Genomic DNA, 18766 nt, shown 5'->3' on the forward strand with positions numbered 1-18766 from the left:
CCCTCCCCTGATGTTTTCTAGTTGGGGAGAGGGATAGGGTGGCAACTGTAGCACTAAATGCCCACTTTGTGACAGGCGAATGCCATGCTGCTCATAGACCTTTTACAGTTGGGAATACCCATTTTACAGAAGGGATGGGAGGCAGAGTCCTTGTTTAGCAAATAACTTACCCAAGGTAGCAGAGCTAGTATGTCCACAGAGTTAAGATTTGAACCCAGGTCTTTGTTCTAAAATACTACTCTACTGTATGCTTGAATTTAATGATGGAAGGAATTAGTTTAAATTTGCACTTGCAACCTGAGATGCGTTTGGGTATCTGGCCACGGAATCTTGATGGATGGTCCTTAATAAAAAAAAATACGTGTTTGAAATTTTGTTGTAAATTGTTAAGTTAAAAACATTTAAATTACAAAATATTTTGAATATACTAAAAATACTATAAGTTATCTGGAAAACGATGTGTCCTCTGTCTAGATTTTATACTTTTACCATCAGTGCTCAGAGCCTCTCTTGGTAAAGTAGTGAACGTTGCAGAAATTGCTAAAACACTCACATCCCCACTCGTCTCCCCTTTTCCTCCCTCTGTCCTTCGTAAAGCTATTTCCTCCCTCTGCTATTTGTAAAGCAACCCAAGGACATTTAGAAGCCAAGATAATATGGTTGCTCAAATGTTTGTTCACTGGCTGCTCTCTTCAGGGTCCAGATGATGTAGGTGCCCAATAAATGCTTTTTAAAAGTTGAACTAATGCAAGTCATTTATAAAGAATTTTAAACAGTGCCTTGGCAGAGGAAGGGTCTTTAATCTTTAAACACAACTCAGTTAATTATGGATTGTTTGGAAGAAGGCAACACCATCACCCAGAATTATAGGTAACTTAACAGAGTGAGTGAATTTAATCAGGTAACTTATTAGAGTTTCTTTTTAAAAGCTACCTCTTTACGTTGACAAATGTATAGATGGTCATATATGAAACTTCTCAGTACCACGGTTGTATACCTTTCTTATCAAAGTAATATTATTGAGGAGATGACCCTGTTATATGCACAGCAGCGATAGTTTCATTACTTTCCATCTGATATGTAATATGGCATGTATCCCTTGCCCCAACCCTGCAAATAAGGCAGAGGATGGGTTTACAAATGCCTTCATGTTCTTGACATTGGACAAACTTACCAGCACTAGAAAATCCCAAAGCAAATGCTTGCTTCATTGCTTCAAAGGGTGTGTTTGGCAGGGATACAGAGGAAAAGGAAGAGCTTGACTTTGGACTTAGACAAATGTAACCTCAGAGTGGCTCTCAAACACCGGCTACTTTACCTGGAGCAGGCTGCTTAGTTATTCTAGACCTTGGTTTCCTCATCTGTAAAATAGGGATGCAAATGGGACTCTAACAAGTGGCTCTAAGGGCAAAATGAGATGCATGTGTAAGGGACTTGGTGGATGGTCGGTACTGAACAACATTTCCATGTCTTCTCGGTAGTTAGTACAATGTCAGGCTCTATAGATGAGCTTACTGGCCACTGTCAGGCTGCAGAGCTGAAGAGTGTCAGCATATATCATGTGGTAGATTCAAGTGGTTGCTGTGTCCTGTGGGGGTAAAATATCTCTCTGTGTTTGTTTTAATGTGAGCTGCTTTGAGAAGAAAAATTATGCTATAGCTTTGATTTTTGGAGTTTTATTTTCTGATTCTAAAAGTAATAAATGCCTACTGAAAATCATTTAGCAAAATATGAAAGAGTTGAAAGAAGAAAATAGAAATCTCTCAATTCTAACTTTCTGATATATTTTCTATATTAAAGCCTTTTTCTGTGCGACCAGTTTTAAAACTGTGTAGAGAAGGCCTCTGGTCTGTTTTTCAGGTCAGCTAGGAAGGACACTTTTATTTTATCTGGGGATCTAAGTAAATGTTTGAAGGATCCTGGTATTTTTCAGGATAAGACTTTCATGATAAATAATCTTTGGCTTCTTAACATCTGTTGCATGTTGACAGTCCCTTGTTTCTGGGAGAAGACATAGGCATGTGATGCTTTAAGACCTCTTCCTCCTCCCCAATCTATTTAGCCTCTGAAATACAGTACAATAGGTGGATTTCAAGAATATTTTGAAGCTTTTTCTCAGAATAGGTGTGATTTCTTGGCGGGCATAGTTCTGTACAACCTTACATTACTGCATCAAGATTTATGAAAGGCCTTGGCATATGTATAGAGTAGGATGAATAGTTGTTAGACACAATATCATTTTAGGATTGATTATGTAGGATGGTATGATGTTTCATAGGTTAGATTAATCTCTTTAAAAAGATACCTAAGGTTGAATGCTTCACAGACAATGATTTTCCATCTTTCTGGATCTTTGTACTCCTAGGATTTTTGTATGTCTAGACACAGTTAAAAATGTCACTTTGTTTTTTTAAGCTATGCATTTTTGCATATTTTTCAAACATCATCACTGTAAAAGAAATGTCCTAGAAAATGGAAGTGAAAGTTCTCTTGTGATTTACTAGAATCTTTCAAATAATACCCAATCTTCAAATCAAATCTAGTAAACTACTGGAATACCTCTAGGTACCTCATAAAGGAAATGTTGAAAGAAAAATTTTTTGCCTTTAGTTGTGGATATTGGATTTTTAACATTGAAATGAAACTGCCCTGTGAAATGCAGAGAAACTTGTCTTCATTAGTTGCAGGAAAGGTGGCATTTCTGGACAGAGATGTGGCTGTGTGATTCAGGCGGTGTCAGAACTGTCTAGAGGGGGTGTGACTATTTGCTCAAATAAGATGACCTAAGAGGTTCATCAAGACCCCATTTGCCCCCAGATAACCTCATTAACTGTCATGGTTCCTCCTGTCTTCCTTCTGTGCCTGAAATACTCTCTTTACCAATTCAGACAGGTTGTCTGGCCAGAGCAGGTGAATACATGTGATGCAATTCTAGATTTGTAGAACTCCCATGTCCCACACTGGAAAACCAGTCTTACTATTTTAAAGCAGAAACACTGTTTGAGATAGAAAATATTCAGGGGGCCATTCCTGTGCTGTTCCTTAGTTGCTGCTTTGGGGTGGTGAGAGCTTGAGACTGAAGAGAGAGCTTAGAGCCTGTCCTAGGTTCTCAGGGTGGGATTAAGTCAAAGGAAGGAAGAGGAGAGGTGCCCTCACAGCCAGGGGCTCCTGTGTGGGCAAGGCTGGGCTGAGTCTGGTCTGGCAAAGCAGCAGTCTCTGGTCAGCCAGGCAGAAGCGCATACAGTACTACTACACTAGAAGGGACCAAAGCAGGCGTCTCTCTCTGTTTTTTCTCAGTTAAGCTCAGGCATATGGCTACTCCTAGCCTGCTGGCTGTTAACTTTCAGTTGGCAAAGGAAATAGCAAAAATGTCTCCAGTGCAGGAATTCTCAGATACGTGGGTTTTAGGAAAGAATACTTGCATATTTGCTTTCCTTATTCTTCCCAAAAATTCCTTGGAATTTTAGAAAAGCCCATGCATATTCCTAGTTTCTGTTTTAAAGCTCTGAACATTGGGCTACAGCATCCTTTAGTTAGAGGTTGATGCCACATACTAGAGACTGGTAACGGAGTGTCCTGTGGAACTGTCTGAGTTGAATGATACACCTCCAACAAGATAACTTCACTCAGCTAACTATGGTTGAGTTAGCCCTCCAATTCACATGGATGTAACTTAAACATAATGAGGGAAAGATAATTTTGCTAAATTACATCTGTTTTTAAAATTAGCATCAATGCTGCTTAAAAATTCACAGGAATTTCATTCTTTTTCTTCCTTTCTTTTTTCCTTTTCCTTTCTTTCTCTTTCTTTCTTTTTCTTTCTTTTTTCTTTTTTTTTTTTGCACTTAAGGCTCTCTTTTTCTCTGCCTATTTAAATGATGTATTGCTAAAGATGATTGCTTGACAAATTGTAGCAGCTGCACTGCTACCATCTAGTGGACAATTAATGAAATTAATCATTCTTTGGGTTGACAGCTAAGCAAATCATTGTGACTTTAATGGATTGTTTTTGAATAGAACACTGTTATAGATATTTCAACATATTATGCTAGATGTGGAATCCTGTTTTCAATCTTGAATCCACATGGAAAATAATGAGGTAATCTTTTGTTCTATGATTTTAAACTAAGAATACTCCCAAATTGCAATCTAAATACATATTATTATATTTTAAAATTTGAACTTTGCACAATACTCTTCAACGTTAGCACGTTCAATTCTAATTCTGGAAAACTTCAAGTCATGTTTGATATACAAGTCATAGAGTGATTTTTGCCTCTTTCATTTTAAGCCCAACTGATCCAGCCAGGGTCCCTGGCATCCTCTTGTTTCACTTCAATCTACTTTCCACACCTTAGCCTGGATGGTGTTTAAAAAAAAAAACCTCTGATCCTGTCATTTACAAGTTAACATCTTTAATGGCCTTTAATTGTTCTTTTTTATTGAATGAAAGATTCTTTAAATTCTATAGTGCTTCATAATTTTCAAAAGTTTCACACACATGATTTCATATAATCCCATAATAACCTTTTTTTTTCCCTTACCACTATAATGCCCCTCCCTCTTTCCTCTCCCCATTGGTAGCCACTAGTTTGTTCTCTGTATCTGTGAGTCTGCTTTTTTATTTTATCACTAGTTGTATTTTTCAGATTCCACAAATAAGTGATATTATATAGTATTTGTCTCTCTCTGTCTGACTTATTTCACTTAGCACAGTGCCCTCCAAATTCATCCATGTTACTGCAAATGGCAAAATTTCATCCTTTTTTATGGCTGAGTAGTATACAGTTGTGTGTGTGTATATATATATAAATACACATCACATATATATATATATAAAAATACACATCATATATATATATATATATACACGTACACACATACACATCACATCTTCTGTATCCATTCAGCTGTTAATGGACACTTAGATTTTTTTTGATGTCTTGGCAAATGTAATAGTGCTGCTATGAACATTGGGGTGCATGTATCTTTTTGAATTAGTGTTTTTGTTTTTTTCAGCTATACATCCAGGAGTAGAATTGCTGGGTCATATGATAATTCTATTTTTAGTTTTTAGAGAAACCTCCATACTCTTTCCCATAGTGGCTGCACCAGTTTACATTCCTACTAACAGTGTAGGAGAGTTCCCTTTTCTCCATATCCTCGCCATTTGTTTTTTGTGTTCTTTTTCGTTTTCTTTTGTTTTTCAGCTTTCAGTTTTATTAGGTAGAATTGTTATAATTTGACTGCACATGTACAATATATTGCATATAAATACATATATAGAATATCCTACACTTAAAAAATTTACATGTGTACTGTTCATTGTTCCTAAGAATGTTTAGAGCTTTAACTTTTTAAGTTTACATAGTTATCAAAGGAATAAAGCCAATCACAAAATAAGAATTAATTTAAAAAGATACATATACCCCACTATTAACAGCAGCATTATGTTTTCTGTTTTTTAATGACGGCTGTTCTGACAGGTGTGAGGTGATATCTTATGGTTGTTTTGATTTGCATTTCCCTGATGATTAGTGATGTTGAGCATCTTTTCATGTGCCTGTTGGCCATCTGCATTTCCTCTTTGGAAAAATGTCTATTCAGTTCTTCTGCCCGTTTTTAAGTTGGGTTGTTTGTTTTCTGGTGTTGAGTTGTGTGAGTTGTTTATACATTTTGAACGTTAACCCCTTATTGGTCATATCATTTGCAAATATCTTTTCCCATTCTTTTTATTTTGCTGATGGTTTCCTTTGCTGTGCAAAAGGCTTTAAGTTTAATTTGGTTCCATTTGTTTATTTTTGCTTTTGTTTCCTTTACTTACTAATCTGTGACAAAGGAGGCAGGAATATATAATGGAGAAGAGACAGTCTCTTCAATAAATGGTGCTGGGAAAACTGAACAGCTAATCGTAAGAAAAGATGAAATTAGAACATTCTCTAACACCATATACAAAAATAAACTCAAAATGGATTGAAGACCTAAATATAAGACTAGATACTATAAAACTCCTAGAAGAAACCATAGGCAGAACACTCTTTGACATAAATTGTGGCAATATTTTTTGGATCCATCTCCCAAGGCTTCTTATTGTTCTTAGACCAATGTACTGAATCCCTAACATGACCTCTAAGCTCTGCTTGACATGATCCCCAACTCCCTCCTCGGCCCTTACACGTACCCCTCTTCCCTCAACTGTCTGAGTTCCACCCTCTCTGGCTTTCTTCTCATAGCATCTGTATAGTTACAGGGCCTGGAAGGGGTGCTCCCTTCGTCCAGCTAATTGTGAATCATTCCTGAGAGCAGTTTCTCCCTCACGAGGTAGGTAATGTAAATTAAATCACTAATTATTAAATAACTAGTTAGATAATTATTTGTTTCGTGTCCATCTTCCCTAATGGCCAATACAGCCATTGAGGGCAGAAATGTTATCTTTCTCTTTCATTGCTCTGTCCAAATTGCTTAGCAAAGTGCTTGGCATGTAGTAAACAGCTCAGAAAATAACTCAAATGAGCTGAGATGAAAGCTATACCACACTTTACAGTCTTAAATTTCCCCTATGTTTCTTCTTCCTCATCAGCCCCCGGCTCTAACCTGTGTACCTCTGCACTCTGCCAGGACTGGCCAGCACCCCAAGGACTGTTAACACCTATATTGCTGATCTACATCATCAGTTTTGCATTGCTTGTTTAATCCTTTGTTCATATCTTTTTTTTTTTCCCAAAGAAGTGGACAATCTGTCAGGTTTTTCAATTATAATGATTCACTTTTATTATGATCAGTATTAAAGATCCAAGTAGTTTCATAGACCCAGAAGCTTAAAAGAAAGATTGGGGTCTGGAAAATATCTAGGCAAAAGTAGGAGTTCAGGGTAGAAAAGAAAGAAAGAGTGAACATTTAGAAATAAGGCTCTTAGCACTCGGGACTAGTACAGATGTTCCAGGACATAGCTGGTAACATGGTTGATCGCCAGCATTGTCTCCTCACAGGTTGCCTGGATCTGGGATTCAGGGAGGGCAAAGCCATATCTCCCTTTGTCTCGGAGTTCAAAGGTGAAGGAGTATTTGATTCCTAGGTCATAAGCCCAGTCATCAGAGCCCCCAGCAGCAGGGTCTGAAATGAGCAAACAGAAGAAAAAAAAGATCTTTACATCTAGGAAGGAGATTAAAAAGCCCGCCAACTTCCTTTTACAGTTACAGATGTTTCACTGCATAAAATTGCATAGGTAGGCGAATTTCCTAGTAAACTGGATCATAAAAGCTGTGGGGGCTATCTTAAAAATTAGCCCAGCTTTACTACTAAGTCTGCTTTGTGGGAGTGGTGTCTTTAATATCCCAGGAAGTATATACTTTATAATATTTAAACTTCTCAGTGTGCTTGTGTGCTGTGGTAAACTCTGCTGTATAGTGTGTAATTTGTTTATGAAATATATACAATTTCTGGGAAAAGAATGTATGTTCCTGGAAGAATAGGAAAAACTGCATGATGATTGTGAGAGGAGAGGACTCCAAACCCTGCTGAAACTTGCTGAATAACGACATTGGAGCAGCTCCAGGGCAGGGCTGTGCCTTCATTTTTGTATCCTCAGGCTCTAGCATATGGCCTGGCATAGACGAGGCACTCATTCAGTTATTCATTCAATGACAGTTATGATGTCATTCATTTATTCAATCACTTGCTTATTTATTCATTTATTTATTCAGTCAACAGCAGTAAGGCTCTCACTGAGCAGCAGGCCATGTGCTCAACTCTGGAGATGCCAGGACAAAGGAAAGACATGACCCTGCCCTCCAAGGGCTTATGGTGTAATGGAAAAAGGAGCCTTGTTGAACTAGCCTGAAAAAACCTACAAGAAGTTCACAATATGTGAGTAGGTAGGTGGGTTATTTCTGATAGAAGCCCCTTTAAGAAAACAGTATACCCCATCTGATACAGAGAAGTTCAGTAAAGGACAGGAATACAGAAGGCTGTAGTCTACATGAAGCTTTTTAAAAAAGCCCTCAAGATTAGAGCCTATCCTCCATTGGAGGCCCCTTGATGATAAGAGTGGCCTTTTTTCTTGCATTTCTTGTCCTTTAAGGCTTGGGACAGAAAGAAATCATGCAAAGGCAAAATATATGTAGAAATGGAAAATGGGGCCTGCACAATGTGCCTTCCCAGTGGAATCCAAGCAGCAGCATCCAAGGCTCTGGGGTCTGGCCCCTACCTAACCCTCTTGCCACTTACCTCTTTCCCTTGCAAGTAGCTTGAGCCTGAAGTAGCCCTTGCAACCTGCAGTCTGTTTAGCCAGGAAAACCTTCTCTCTGTCCTTCCAGATAAAGCTTCTGTGTCATCATCCTGAGAAATCATCCCTGATACTGTGGGAGGGGTGCTTAGTCTTTGAGGGTGCTCTTTTCTTGTGCATCCTTCTGTCACAGCACTTAGCACCTGTATGACAATTGACGGTACCTCTTCCTGCTTCCCTGCTGTGGGTGGTTTGAAGATTGCTCCCTGGTCCCCCACCTTCCTTTATCTTCTCTTGTCTTCCCTTCATCTTTCCTCCCCAGCACCTAATGAGGGCTGGCACGTGGTAGATGCTCAATAGATGTTCCCAAAGAGCAAATGTTTCTGTGGGCTAAAAGGGATATTTCCCTCCCCGCCTCCCCGCCCTTTTCCTGAACAGAAAACCAATTACATATTTTGTAAAAAAATTCACTGTCAGGCAAAAGCCACATGCTTTAAATGATAGAAAGGAAAGACTCTGGGAACCATTTGTCGCCTTTTAGCCACGTGGATTCTTTGCACAGTTCTGAAGCCAAAACTCACAGATTGTTGAAGCTCCTGGGCCATATGTGTACTCGGTGCCATGCAGGGTGGCAAGTTCTTCCACGGCAGCTTTGGCCAGGGTATTCTGCAGAAGAGCCAGCAGTGAGTGAGTGAAGAAATAAAAGCACACACTGAAACAAACAGACACCTGTACATTATTTTTAAGATGAAGACATGTAAGTCACAATTCAAGAGAGTGCCCATCCCTATTTAGTCGTGTGATCCAGGTGATTCTTGTGGGATGTCTTTCCTAATCCCCTCACCCAGCTCTCACTCTGAGCTTCCCTTTGTCATGTGCACAGCGTGTCATATTGTGTCAGTACCATCAGCTGTCCTCTGGGTTCTCAGTGACTTTCTGTCCTTTATCTCAGTGTCCCCAGGGCTTCACTCCTAGTGGTTACTCAGTAACTCTTTGTTGAAACTCTGAGGATGTTTAGCACACTTCTTATGCTATTGTTTGAGAATTAGGTCCTTACATTTATTTTAAATCATTGTTGCAGTAAAATCTGGGTCCTAGCTCTAAGTTCTGTTTTAGTCAGAGGACAGTGATTTACTTCATCTTCTTTTTTATTTACATGGAATTTAGTTGCTCTTTTTTTTTTTTTTCCTGGACTTAGTCTTGTTAAACTTTTTTTTTTTTTTAAACCTCAGTTCCGGTTTAAATGAAAGCTATGCTTTCATTTAAATGAAGCTATCCTAGATACCCCATTTATTGACATAGTAAAATGTCTCCCCCTGTGAAGAACTAGGTTATAACAAAGGATTAGTTTGGCAAATTTATCTTGTCTCTGGAGCTTGTGAGAGAAAAGCAGGAGGCAGGGTCTTTATGGCTGTGCAAAGAGGTTGTCTGCCTAGTACAGGCAAGCAAACACCAAATGCATACAAAATAACCCCAAACAAAACAATGCAAAAAGCACCTGGAAATATAGCAGGTTATAAAGCCAAGATTAAGTCATGATAGGATTATGTGAGTTGGGGCAGGAGTGTTAGAACCCACTCATAGGAATGATTGATAGTCAATGCAACGTTCTGTGGTAACAAAAATGCTCAAGACTGGACAGTTCCAAGGAGGAGTGGTAGTTCCAGCATGGAAGAATTTTTAGACTGAAAAATTGGAGAACATTTGTTTCATTTCAAAATGCAGAACATTTGAGTTCCAGAATTTAAAAAGTAGCAAGTATTAGCTTATGTGTTTTTTTTTTTTTCTTAGAAGCAGCATCAGACTTGTTGCCCTCCCACCCCCTACACCCAACTCAAGGAGAAGGGCTCTACACCACACCCACTCCCTGTGCTGTCAACTCCCGAATATTCATTGACATACTGTCCATTTAACAGAATCACTTGAAAAGCAAGACTTGACTTAGCTGTCTCTGATTGTTTACTGCAGGAGAATTAGCTATGATTCATTCTGGCTATAAAACTAGCTATATTTCATATGTTGGCATTGTAATTGTCTTGTACATATGCCTGGAAGCTGTGAGGCAGGTGATGACATCAGAATAATTCTCTTTTTACAAAGTAGCAACTTCCCTTAATTCTTGTTCTAATATTAAAACTGGTTTAGTAAAATCTTAAGTCAAATTGATGAGGGCGTGGCTGTAAGATTTCAAGGATTCTAGCTCTCAAAGCATTAATGCTTCATCAACCAAGTGGTAAATTTGAAAATTTAAAAGGAATGATTAAAACTTAAACTGTGTTTTTCTGGTCTGGTCCACTGAAATGATGCAATCAAATTCTTGGAATTAATTTATTATTCCCAGAGTTTTGGGACAGTAACTTGAACATTTTAGGCTTTTAATTCCCTTTTTTTTTTCCAAACTAGTAAACTAATATGTGCTTTCTCATACTGTGTGGAATCTTTACTGCTGTGATCTAAAGGTATTGTTTTTGTTTAATCTTATTCTAACCAACATACTAGAATTAGGTCTTCTCTCCACCCTGCAGTATGGGGCTTACTGCCGGTTGAAATCAGAATAATCTGTAAACATTGCACAATGCTCAGGACAGATTTAAAACCATCTTTTAGAGTTGTGAAACATAGTGAGGTATCAGTTCTTCTGGTAGGTAAACAGCCCGTTTCCTACTGTTCTACAGTTTCTTTAACTTGCCATTCATCCAAGGGAACTTCTAGTTATGTTTCTGTGAGGCAGAACCTCTGATCCTAGAGTACTCTTACTTCTTCTCTAGTTACCCTCCTCAGGCTTTCTACTTTTCTGTTTTTTATTTTTTTCCCTTAAGCCTTGAATTCTTACTTTTAGTAGAAATAAGATTCTAATAAGTTCCAGGTATGTCATGTACGGCACTGTGACTATAGTTAACAATACTGTATTGTGTACTTGAAGATGGCTATGAGGGTAGAGGTTTAATGTTCTCACCATAACAACAAAATGATAATTATGTCAGGTAGAGGGTGTGTAATCTAATGTGGTAAACACTTTATAGTGTATCAAGTCATCACATTTTATACCTTAAATTTACACAACATTATATGTCAGTTATATCCCCGAAAAACTGGGAAAAAGGGAAATGTGATTCTTCAGGATTGGTTCCAAACGTGGGAAGTTTTGAAGACTAGAGATGATTTAAGACAAGATCACAGTCATTATCTATTAACTTCTCATATGTCAGATGACTTTCAAGTCTCTCAATATCTTTATTGGTGTAATGTAATATTTGAGTTATCTAACAAAACCGAAGGGGCTTACTCGTAATCTGTTATCTCTTTTGGCTTACCAATTTACCCATTTAGTCATAGCTACAGTTAGGGCCACACAAAAATGTTTAGTTTGCCTTTCCTCAAAGTGATAACCAAGTGCTTTCTAAGCCTTCAGAGACGTATTTTGGAAACAGTTGCTCTGCCTTTGATGCTAAAGCAGTGTCTAAGATTGATGTTAGCTTAAAAAGGCAGTTATTTTGTTCCTGTCACTGGTGCCCATTGAAGGAAGTTTGTGCCTCAGCCTTGGCTCTCCTTGTCCTCATTGCTCTCTCATCTTGATGCCTACCTCATCACCGCATCCTTCAGTGGCTCTCTCACCTTCTACTGAAATCCAGCCTCCTCTCTTGTCATGAAGAGTCTTTGTGAGTTAGTCCCTCCCTTCTCTCCCAGGCTGCATCACTTGCTGTGTGACCCCATGTTCCTGAACTACTTTCCTGTACACCCTTCCCTGCCTCTCCTTACCTCCATGGCTTTGGGCATCCTTCTCCCTCTGTTGGAATCCTCTTTCTCTCTTTGTTCACAAGGAGAATTGCCATTGTTCTTCCAGATTCAGTCTAAATGTCCCCTTCTTTGCAAAGCTGCCACGACTCTCTTACGGAGCACTGAGCCTCCCTTCTTTGTGAGGGCTCACATCTTTATCAGAGTTTCTATCACTCTGTGCTGTAATCATTTGTTTTCACATCTATTTATTCCCCAGGTGAGCTCCTTGCGGCAGGGGTGGGGTTCTTGGCTATTCATTTTGTATCCTCAGCTGATTGCATAGCACCTGGTTGGTTGATTGTGTCTTATCATAGGACTTCAGGTGGGCTTGATTTGGATTGGGGTGCAGAGTGCTGAGCTCTGCAAAGGCTGGACTGGGATCCTCCCTGAGTGGAGATTGGGGATGCTTGTAGGTAGGGTGGTGGTACCATGTAGTGATGGTTGGTGGGTTACCACTTTTAGACATTGACCTCTGCTGTGCACTTTACTTACTTCCATTAATGAAAAAAAATAGTGAAGTCTATTGACTCTTTCTCTCAGCCCCTCCGAGGCCAAGAGACAAAAAAGTTAGAAGAGACATTAATCAACCAAAATATATTTTAAATTCCAATTATCTTAACAAAAATCCTTGGAATCAGTGTGGGTTTTTTTCTTTTGAAGAGTTCAAATACTTTTACAAATGTTACTCATTTATCTTCCTAACACTATCTGTCCACATTTCATCAGCACAGAATTTTCTAGCAGAATGGAATGCCAAGTGGGGCAGCACACTTGGTGGGAATGTTCCAGCCATGCTGGGTGACTGACCCCTGCCAGGAATGGTAGAGAGAGGTGATTCCTGCATTTGCTAAATGTTAGAGAGGTAACTCCTTTTCCTCATGTGTTTCTGTTAAAAGGGACTAAGATAGCTGACAAAAGACTGGCAGAAACAATAGAACATCAGAGAGTATGATCCACATCTTGAAACCCCAGTTAATGACACTTTCTATATAACCTGTCATTTGAGGGACATCTTACATAGTTGCTCAATGGCTTCAGAATAAGAACTAACATTTACATAAAACCTTAGATTTATAAAGAACTCTTGATAAGAGCTAGATATTTTTATCCCCATTTTACAGATAAAAGAACTGAAACTCAGAGAGGATAAAAGAATTTGCCCAAGGGCATGCAGCCCCGTAAGTGGCTGACTTGAGCTAGGTTCTTCTTGCTTTAAATCCTGTGCTCTTTTTCACTTCTCCTTGTGGCCTTGAAATACTTCAAAAGAAGTGTTGCTGGAGCTGGTTTTACCAATTGTAAAGAACAGAAGGAAGCTAAATATAAATCAGCCTCAGAGAAAACTTTGCTTTCAGTCAAGGCCAAACATGGCCAGCCTTTATTAATCCTTAGATATGAGTTTCCGACCACGTCTTATGCATGTTCTCTTTTGTCACCTGTTTTCTTAAAAAGAGGCCTTGGTCATAGAGCAAAAGACAGAGTCTAAATTGTCACATCTAACTCAAAGCCCAGGAGACAAAGGACTAACTAGTGTAATGTTTCCCCAGGCTCTGAGCTCCAGGGGGCTGGTGAGATGAAAAAGGCAAGGGTGTTCTTTTCCGCTGACCTGCGTTCCCAGGTAAGGTGATCAGGAAGCCCCTGTCTCATGACTGTGCTCATGGTCCTCATTGCCACCTCTGTGTACACGGCCAGTGTCACGACAGCGGGGGCTGCCTCTTCTAATCTTCCACTGGCCCATTATTACAATACAAGAAAACAAAAGCCCCAGACTGACTGTGGGGTATAAACCAATTCAAAGGAAATTTTCTTCAGAACTTTGTTTCTAACTTGAGGTTCTGAGTTTAACCATCCCTTGGGGTGAAAACACGTGGTAATGGAAGCATCAAAATGATCTTTAACTGCAGTTTCCTTCCTTCTGTGATAATGGGTAACTTACACCAAGGGAACAATGAGAAATTTACATTTTTACATTTTGGTGCAAAAGGAGAAGCCCCCAAGGCCTGCAGGCAGGACCGAGGAGAATGCTTTCGGGACTTGAAAAAACAAATATGTTTCTGAGGAGAAGGAGGAGAGTAAACCAGTGCTGGCTCTGGTTGCAAAGACCCGACTTGAAAGTAAGACAAGGAGTTGGGAAAGGCGTGCTTCAAGAGAGCGAGCCTGTCTGTCTTGGCAGACCCCACGGGGAGCGTGGCAGTGCTTTCCCTGATGTAAACCAAATTCTTTCTTTGGCTGATCTGCATACATGTTTTTACAATTCAAGTAAAATGTGAAGCATGAGTCAGCTGAAGTTGCAAAGTTCATATAATTTTTTTTTTTATGGCAGTGGTGCTTCTTTCAAATAAATGTTAAAAGATAAATGCTGTGTAATGGGGATGTACAGCCTCTCTTGCACTTTAAATCTGCAGAAAATTGTAAACTATTTGTGAGGAGGTGTACGATCCTGTGAAATCCAGGGACCTCTGGCCAGGAATGAGACTCTATTTATCTTTGTTTAAAACAGGGTTTCTCAACCTTGGCACCTTTGACACGTGGGCTCGATGATCCTTTGTTGTGGGGGCTGCCCTGCATGTTGTAGGGTGCTTATCAGCATCTCCTGGCCTCTGCCCACTACATGTCAGGGGCACTCCCACAACCAAAACATGACATGTACTATGACAACCAAAAACATCCCCCCAACATTGCCAGACGTCCTCTGGGGGAAGGGCAAGGGGCAAAACTAGCTTACAGGGAAGTCAAATAAAAGACATAATTATGTTAAAGAAGCAAGTATTTTTGAGAAAAAATTGGAAAGGAAGACAGCGGGTTTTAAAGGTGCTCTGAATGCCTCATTTCCCTCTGTTGACGATAGTACAGGTGCCTCCTAAACACCGCTGCTAGGTCATTCTTACTAAAATAATGCTGCCTGCAGGTTGCCAGATTTAGCAAAAAAACAAAAGCCAGTAAAATTTAAATTTCAGGTAAACAGTGAATGCTTTTCCAGTATAAGTCTGTCCCATACAATGTTTGGAAGGTACTTAACCAAGTGGTTATCTGAAATCAGATGCAACTGGGAGTCTGTATTTGACCTGGCAATCCTGTTTACCAGGTCACTGGCTCTGGGCGCACTGTGATGCAGGATTCATTCTGACATTCAGGTCCCTCCATAGCCTGGTTACTTCACTCCAACTCTTCCCTCGCGAGAACACTCATAACAGGCTGACCACCCCCCCGGCCAACTCCATTTTTCAGTCCCACTGTTGCACATTTGTTGGCTCTTCTTTCTGCCTAAAATGCTTTCTTCCTTCCTCTGCCACCTAAATTCTGCCCATCCTTTAAGGCTCCGAACAAATGGCATCTCCTCTCTGTAACCTTCGCTGAACAGCTTCATTGCACATTGCTGTTTTCCTGCCCTGAATTCCTGCTACTGTGCCTAGTTGGAGACTTCCAATTCTGTACTTCTCTTGTGTGGTTTCTGATATCAGAGTCTTGATATTTCAGTATAACCCTGCATTCTCAATGGCAGGAACCATGGTTTGCACCGAGCACTTAATAGGTGCTCAGTGGAATTTCTGGTAATTGCCTGATGTGTCATGTATTGACTGGGCCCTGCAGGAAAATTTTAACAGGCCAAGAAGTCACTTAAAGTGTATAATGGTAAATCAGCAACTGGTTTCTCTAATCGAAGAAATTTTACAGTTGTCATTTAAAATATTTTTGTCTTTTAAATGAGATTAGAAATTCTGAGAAAATTGCTGAAGCAAATGTTCTGTGCCTCAAGTCCTGTCTGCCTTAGTTGCTGGCAGCCTGCCTGGCAGAGGGACTGTGACCCTTTTACTCTTGTTATTAGGCAGGGACGTGGTGACAGCTGTGACTGAGTGTGTGTGTGGCTCTGCAATTGTCCACCTCCTAATCACACTATTTCTTCCTCTGATTTTTATGTTTATCTCTAATCACGCACTTGCTTCATGCTCACATGCTTGGGTGGAGCAGTAGGTTTCCATCTTGGTGGCTCGTTAAGTAAAACACTTTTAATTAAGAGGTAGTGAGGTGCCATGAGACAGGACGATGTTAGATTTTAGAAAAGGATTTCTATCTTTTGGTCAAGTTGAATAATTTTTCAGAAACTATTAGACTGTCATATTTCTCTTGGTTAATGTATATAAACCCATGAAAGTATGGGCCAGAATCATAGAGACTGGGCCCTGAGAAGTCAGGGATCTTAGTGGACTAGTGTGAATCTTTAGATATGTCCAGGGACAGAGGTAATAATCATGTATCTATAGGATAAAAGACTTTATTCATTAATGTATGGTCTTTTGCAGACCAGCTGCATGGTGTACTGACATGGCCTCACAGATGTGTGTGAGTGTGTCTCTGGAAATTGGGGCAGCCTAGGAAATTCTTCAGGACCCAATAGCTCCAGGCTCAGTGCCACCTCTACTGCTGGTATTGGCTTAGTCCAGTCTCCATTGTCTCAGCTGGAAAATGAGAAAGCAGAACCAGAGAAATTCCAAGATTTCCAGCTGTAAAATTCTGTGCTTCTAATGCAGGAATGTACTGATGGATAGTGCCCTGGATTGGCACCTTTGTGTAGTGTACATTGGTTTTCCATTTGGTCAGTCTGGGGAATGGGTCAAGATACTTAGTGATTGGTTATTATTCTGAGTTCCTGCTTTTGAACTTAGAAGTGGTATTATAATAATTATTATTGTTAACAGAGCCATGGAGGCCTCTTTGGGGGAAATGTAGACCAAAGATTGGGAGCTTCTCTGTTCTCAATAAATGCAAAGGTATGGATAAGTCTGGAAGCCTTTTCAATTATGCATCCTAATTTTTATTTCCTCTGATGATGAAGAGGTCATATATTTCAATATTTCATTACCTTTTAGAATTTTGGAAATGTAAGTATATTCTGTTTTTGGGCCTTAAAACTAATTTTGAGGATACTGATAGCTTTATATCAAAGAAGTCAACACTGAGGAACTGGACAGTTTATGACGCATTGGAAACTCACAGTGCAATTTGTATTCTTTCTTTAAATAATATAATGTGCGTAAAAGCAGTTTGCAATCAGGATAGCATTGTACATGTAAGATACTCTTATGATTCCTTGTACTTTTTACTCATCTGCTGAAGATATATTTTTTGGTAGCCTGTGTAATCCATGGTATTACTTCTCTTGCATGTTTACTTCATTGGTCTTTTGCATTCCCATCTCTGCCTTTCTTCCCTGTAAAGGTTGTCTCATGATATAACTGTCAGGTAATCTACATGTAAGATCTTTCAGAAATGAGGCCATGTACATTTTTATCATGACTCAGATAGCAAAGGGTTGCTACTTATGGTATGTCCTAAATTTGGACTGAGAATGCTGATATTATTATATAGAATAATTTCCTTCTGATTATTTCATTGAAGCAATTTTTTTTTGCTACAAATATGATCCTATAGATTTTATAGGTATAAAGAAAAATAAGAATCATATATATATATGCCAAAATCTGTATATGACAAAGTCCATTTTACATTCCTTTAAGAAAATTCTGAGTTATCTATGATGTGGTTTGGTGCCAATAATTCATCTTATTAATCTTTTACTATCTTTTGTTTTCTACAGTGGGTTCATATTTTTCTAATTGAGAATTAATATGGGGCCACTGGATTTGGATGGAGCACTCATCTTTCTAGGGCAATACTTTTATTTTTTTAGTGATATCCTTATTGCAAATAAAAACCATGAAAAAAGTAATATTTTTATTTTTGAGAGACTCAAATTCTATTTTGGCTATACATGTATTTATAATAACACTATAGTTATGAGTTGTTCTAGCAAAATGTGCTTAGGAAGTAAGTGAATTGGATTTATACAAAATAAGAAAAAAGATTGAAAGGCTCTCTAGTCAACTATTCAAAATATGTGAGTTGCTTTGGGGTGCCAAACTAAACTCAGATCCCAAGTGAATCAACTAATCAAATAACATGCATCTTAGATTTTACTAATGACATTCAAGTATTTCTTTTAAGATACTAGGTAAAAGTTTAATCATAGGAAAAAATGATTGGAAGTTAAAGTAACTTTTAAATCAATGTTTGTGATATAAGCACAGATAAGTTTTGTATTTTAGTCACCTATTTTATGCTCTGGCAAACGTATGACATAGCATGTACTTTTCATTCAATTTATTAGTTTTTTGAGTATAAAAATAAACACCCAAAGTAAGATTATTTTGTGGTTTGTGGTTTTTTTTTGAGAATTGATTATGAATATTTTACTTTGATATAATTCTGTTTCACTTCTTTGTTAGAATTTAAAACAATTTTGGAGAATTTAATTTTCTAATTTTTTTCTTTTTCTAATTTTTAAAAAACTATTACCACTCTTTCCTTGCTTTTACATGGAGAAGTGATTCTTAGGGAAGAATGTCAGTGGATCACATTCTCCTGGAATGGTTTCACATCACTTGGGGCACATGTGAATTGGCCCACTAAACTCACTCTGAGTCTTGGGTCTTTTCCTGGAGAAACTGTAGGAAATAGCAAGAATTATTCATGAGATTCCAAAGGTAGAACTTACTTGATTCTTTTTTTTTTTTTTAAAGGATAATTTGTAAGACTTTTAGAGCAGCCCAGATACTATGTTATTATTGTATGGAGCCAGTGGGGCAACAAAGATTTCAAGATTGCTAAAAGGGTTTAATCTTATTCACCAAATAAGAAAAAGTATTGAAACTTTGTGAAGCAGCTCAATTCCAAAGAACACTTTCAGCTTTTTTGTTCAGCTTTTTTGTT

General features: G+C 38.7%; 1 protein-coding gene across 1 annotated transcript in view; it reads right to left on the reverse strand.

Annotated features, from left to right (window-relative positions):
• Positions 1–6740: 6740 nt before the first annotated feature.
• Positions 6741–18766, reverse strand: part of CPB1 (carboxypeptidase B1) — a 31015-nt gene continuing 18989 nt past the window's right edge. Inside the window, exons 10-11 of the mRNA XM_010970418.3 lie at positions 8806–8890; positions 6741–7113 (exon numbers count right to left, since the gene is read on the reverse strand). Of these exons, the coding sequence (XP_010968720.3) occupies positions 6926–7113; positions 8806–8890 (273 nt within the window). The 3' untranslated portion in view covers positions 6741–6925. The remainder of the gene's footprint in view (positions 7114–8805; positions 8891–18766) is intronic.

The sequence above is a fragment of the Camelus bactrianus genome, chromosome 1, assembly GCF_048773025.1.
Source record: "Camelus bactrianus isolate YW-2024 breed Bactrian camel chromosome 1, ASM4877302v1, whole genome shotgun sequence".
Taxonomy (NCBI): Eukaryota; Metazoa; Chordata; class Mammalia; order Artiodactyla; family Camelidae; genus Camelus; species Camelus bactrianus.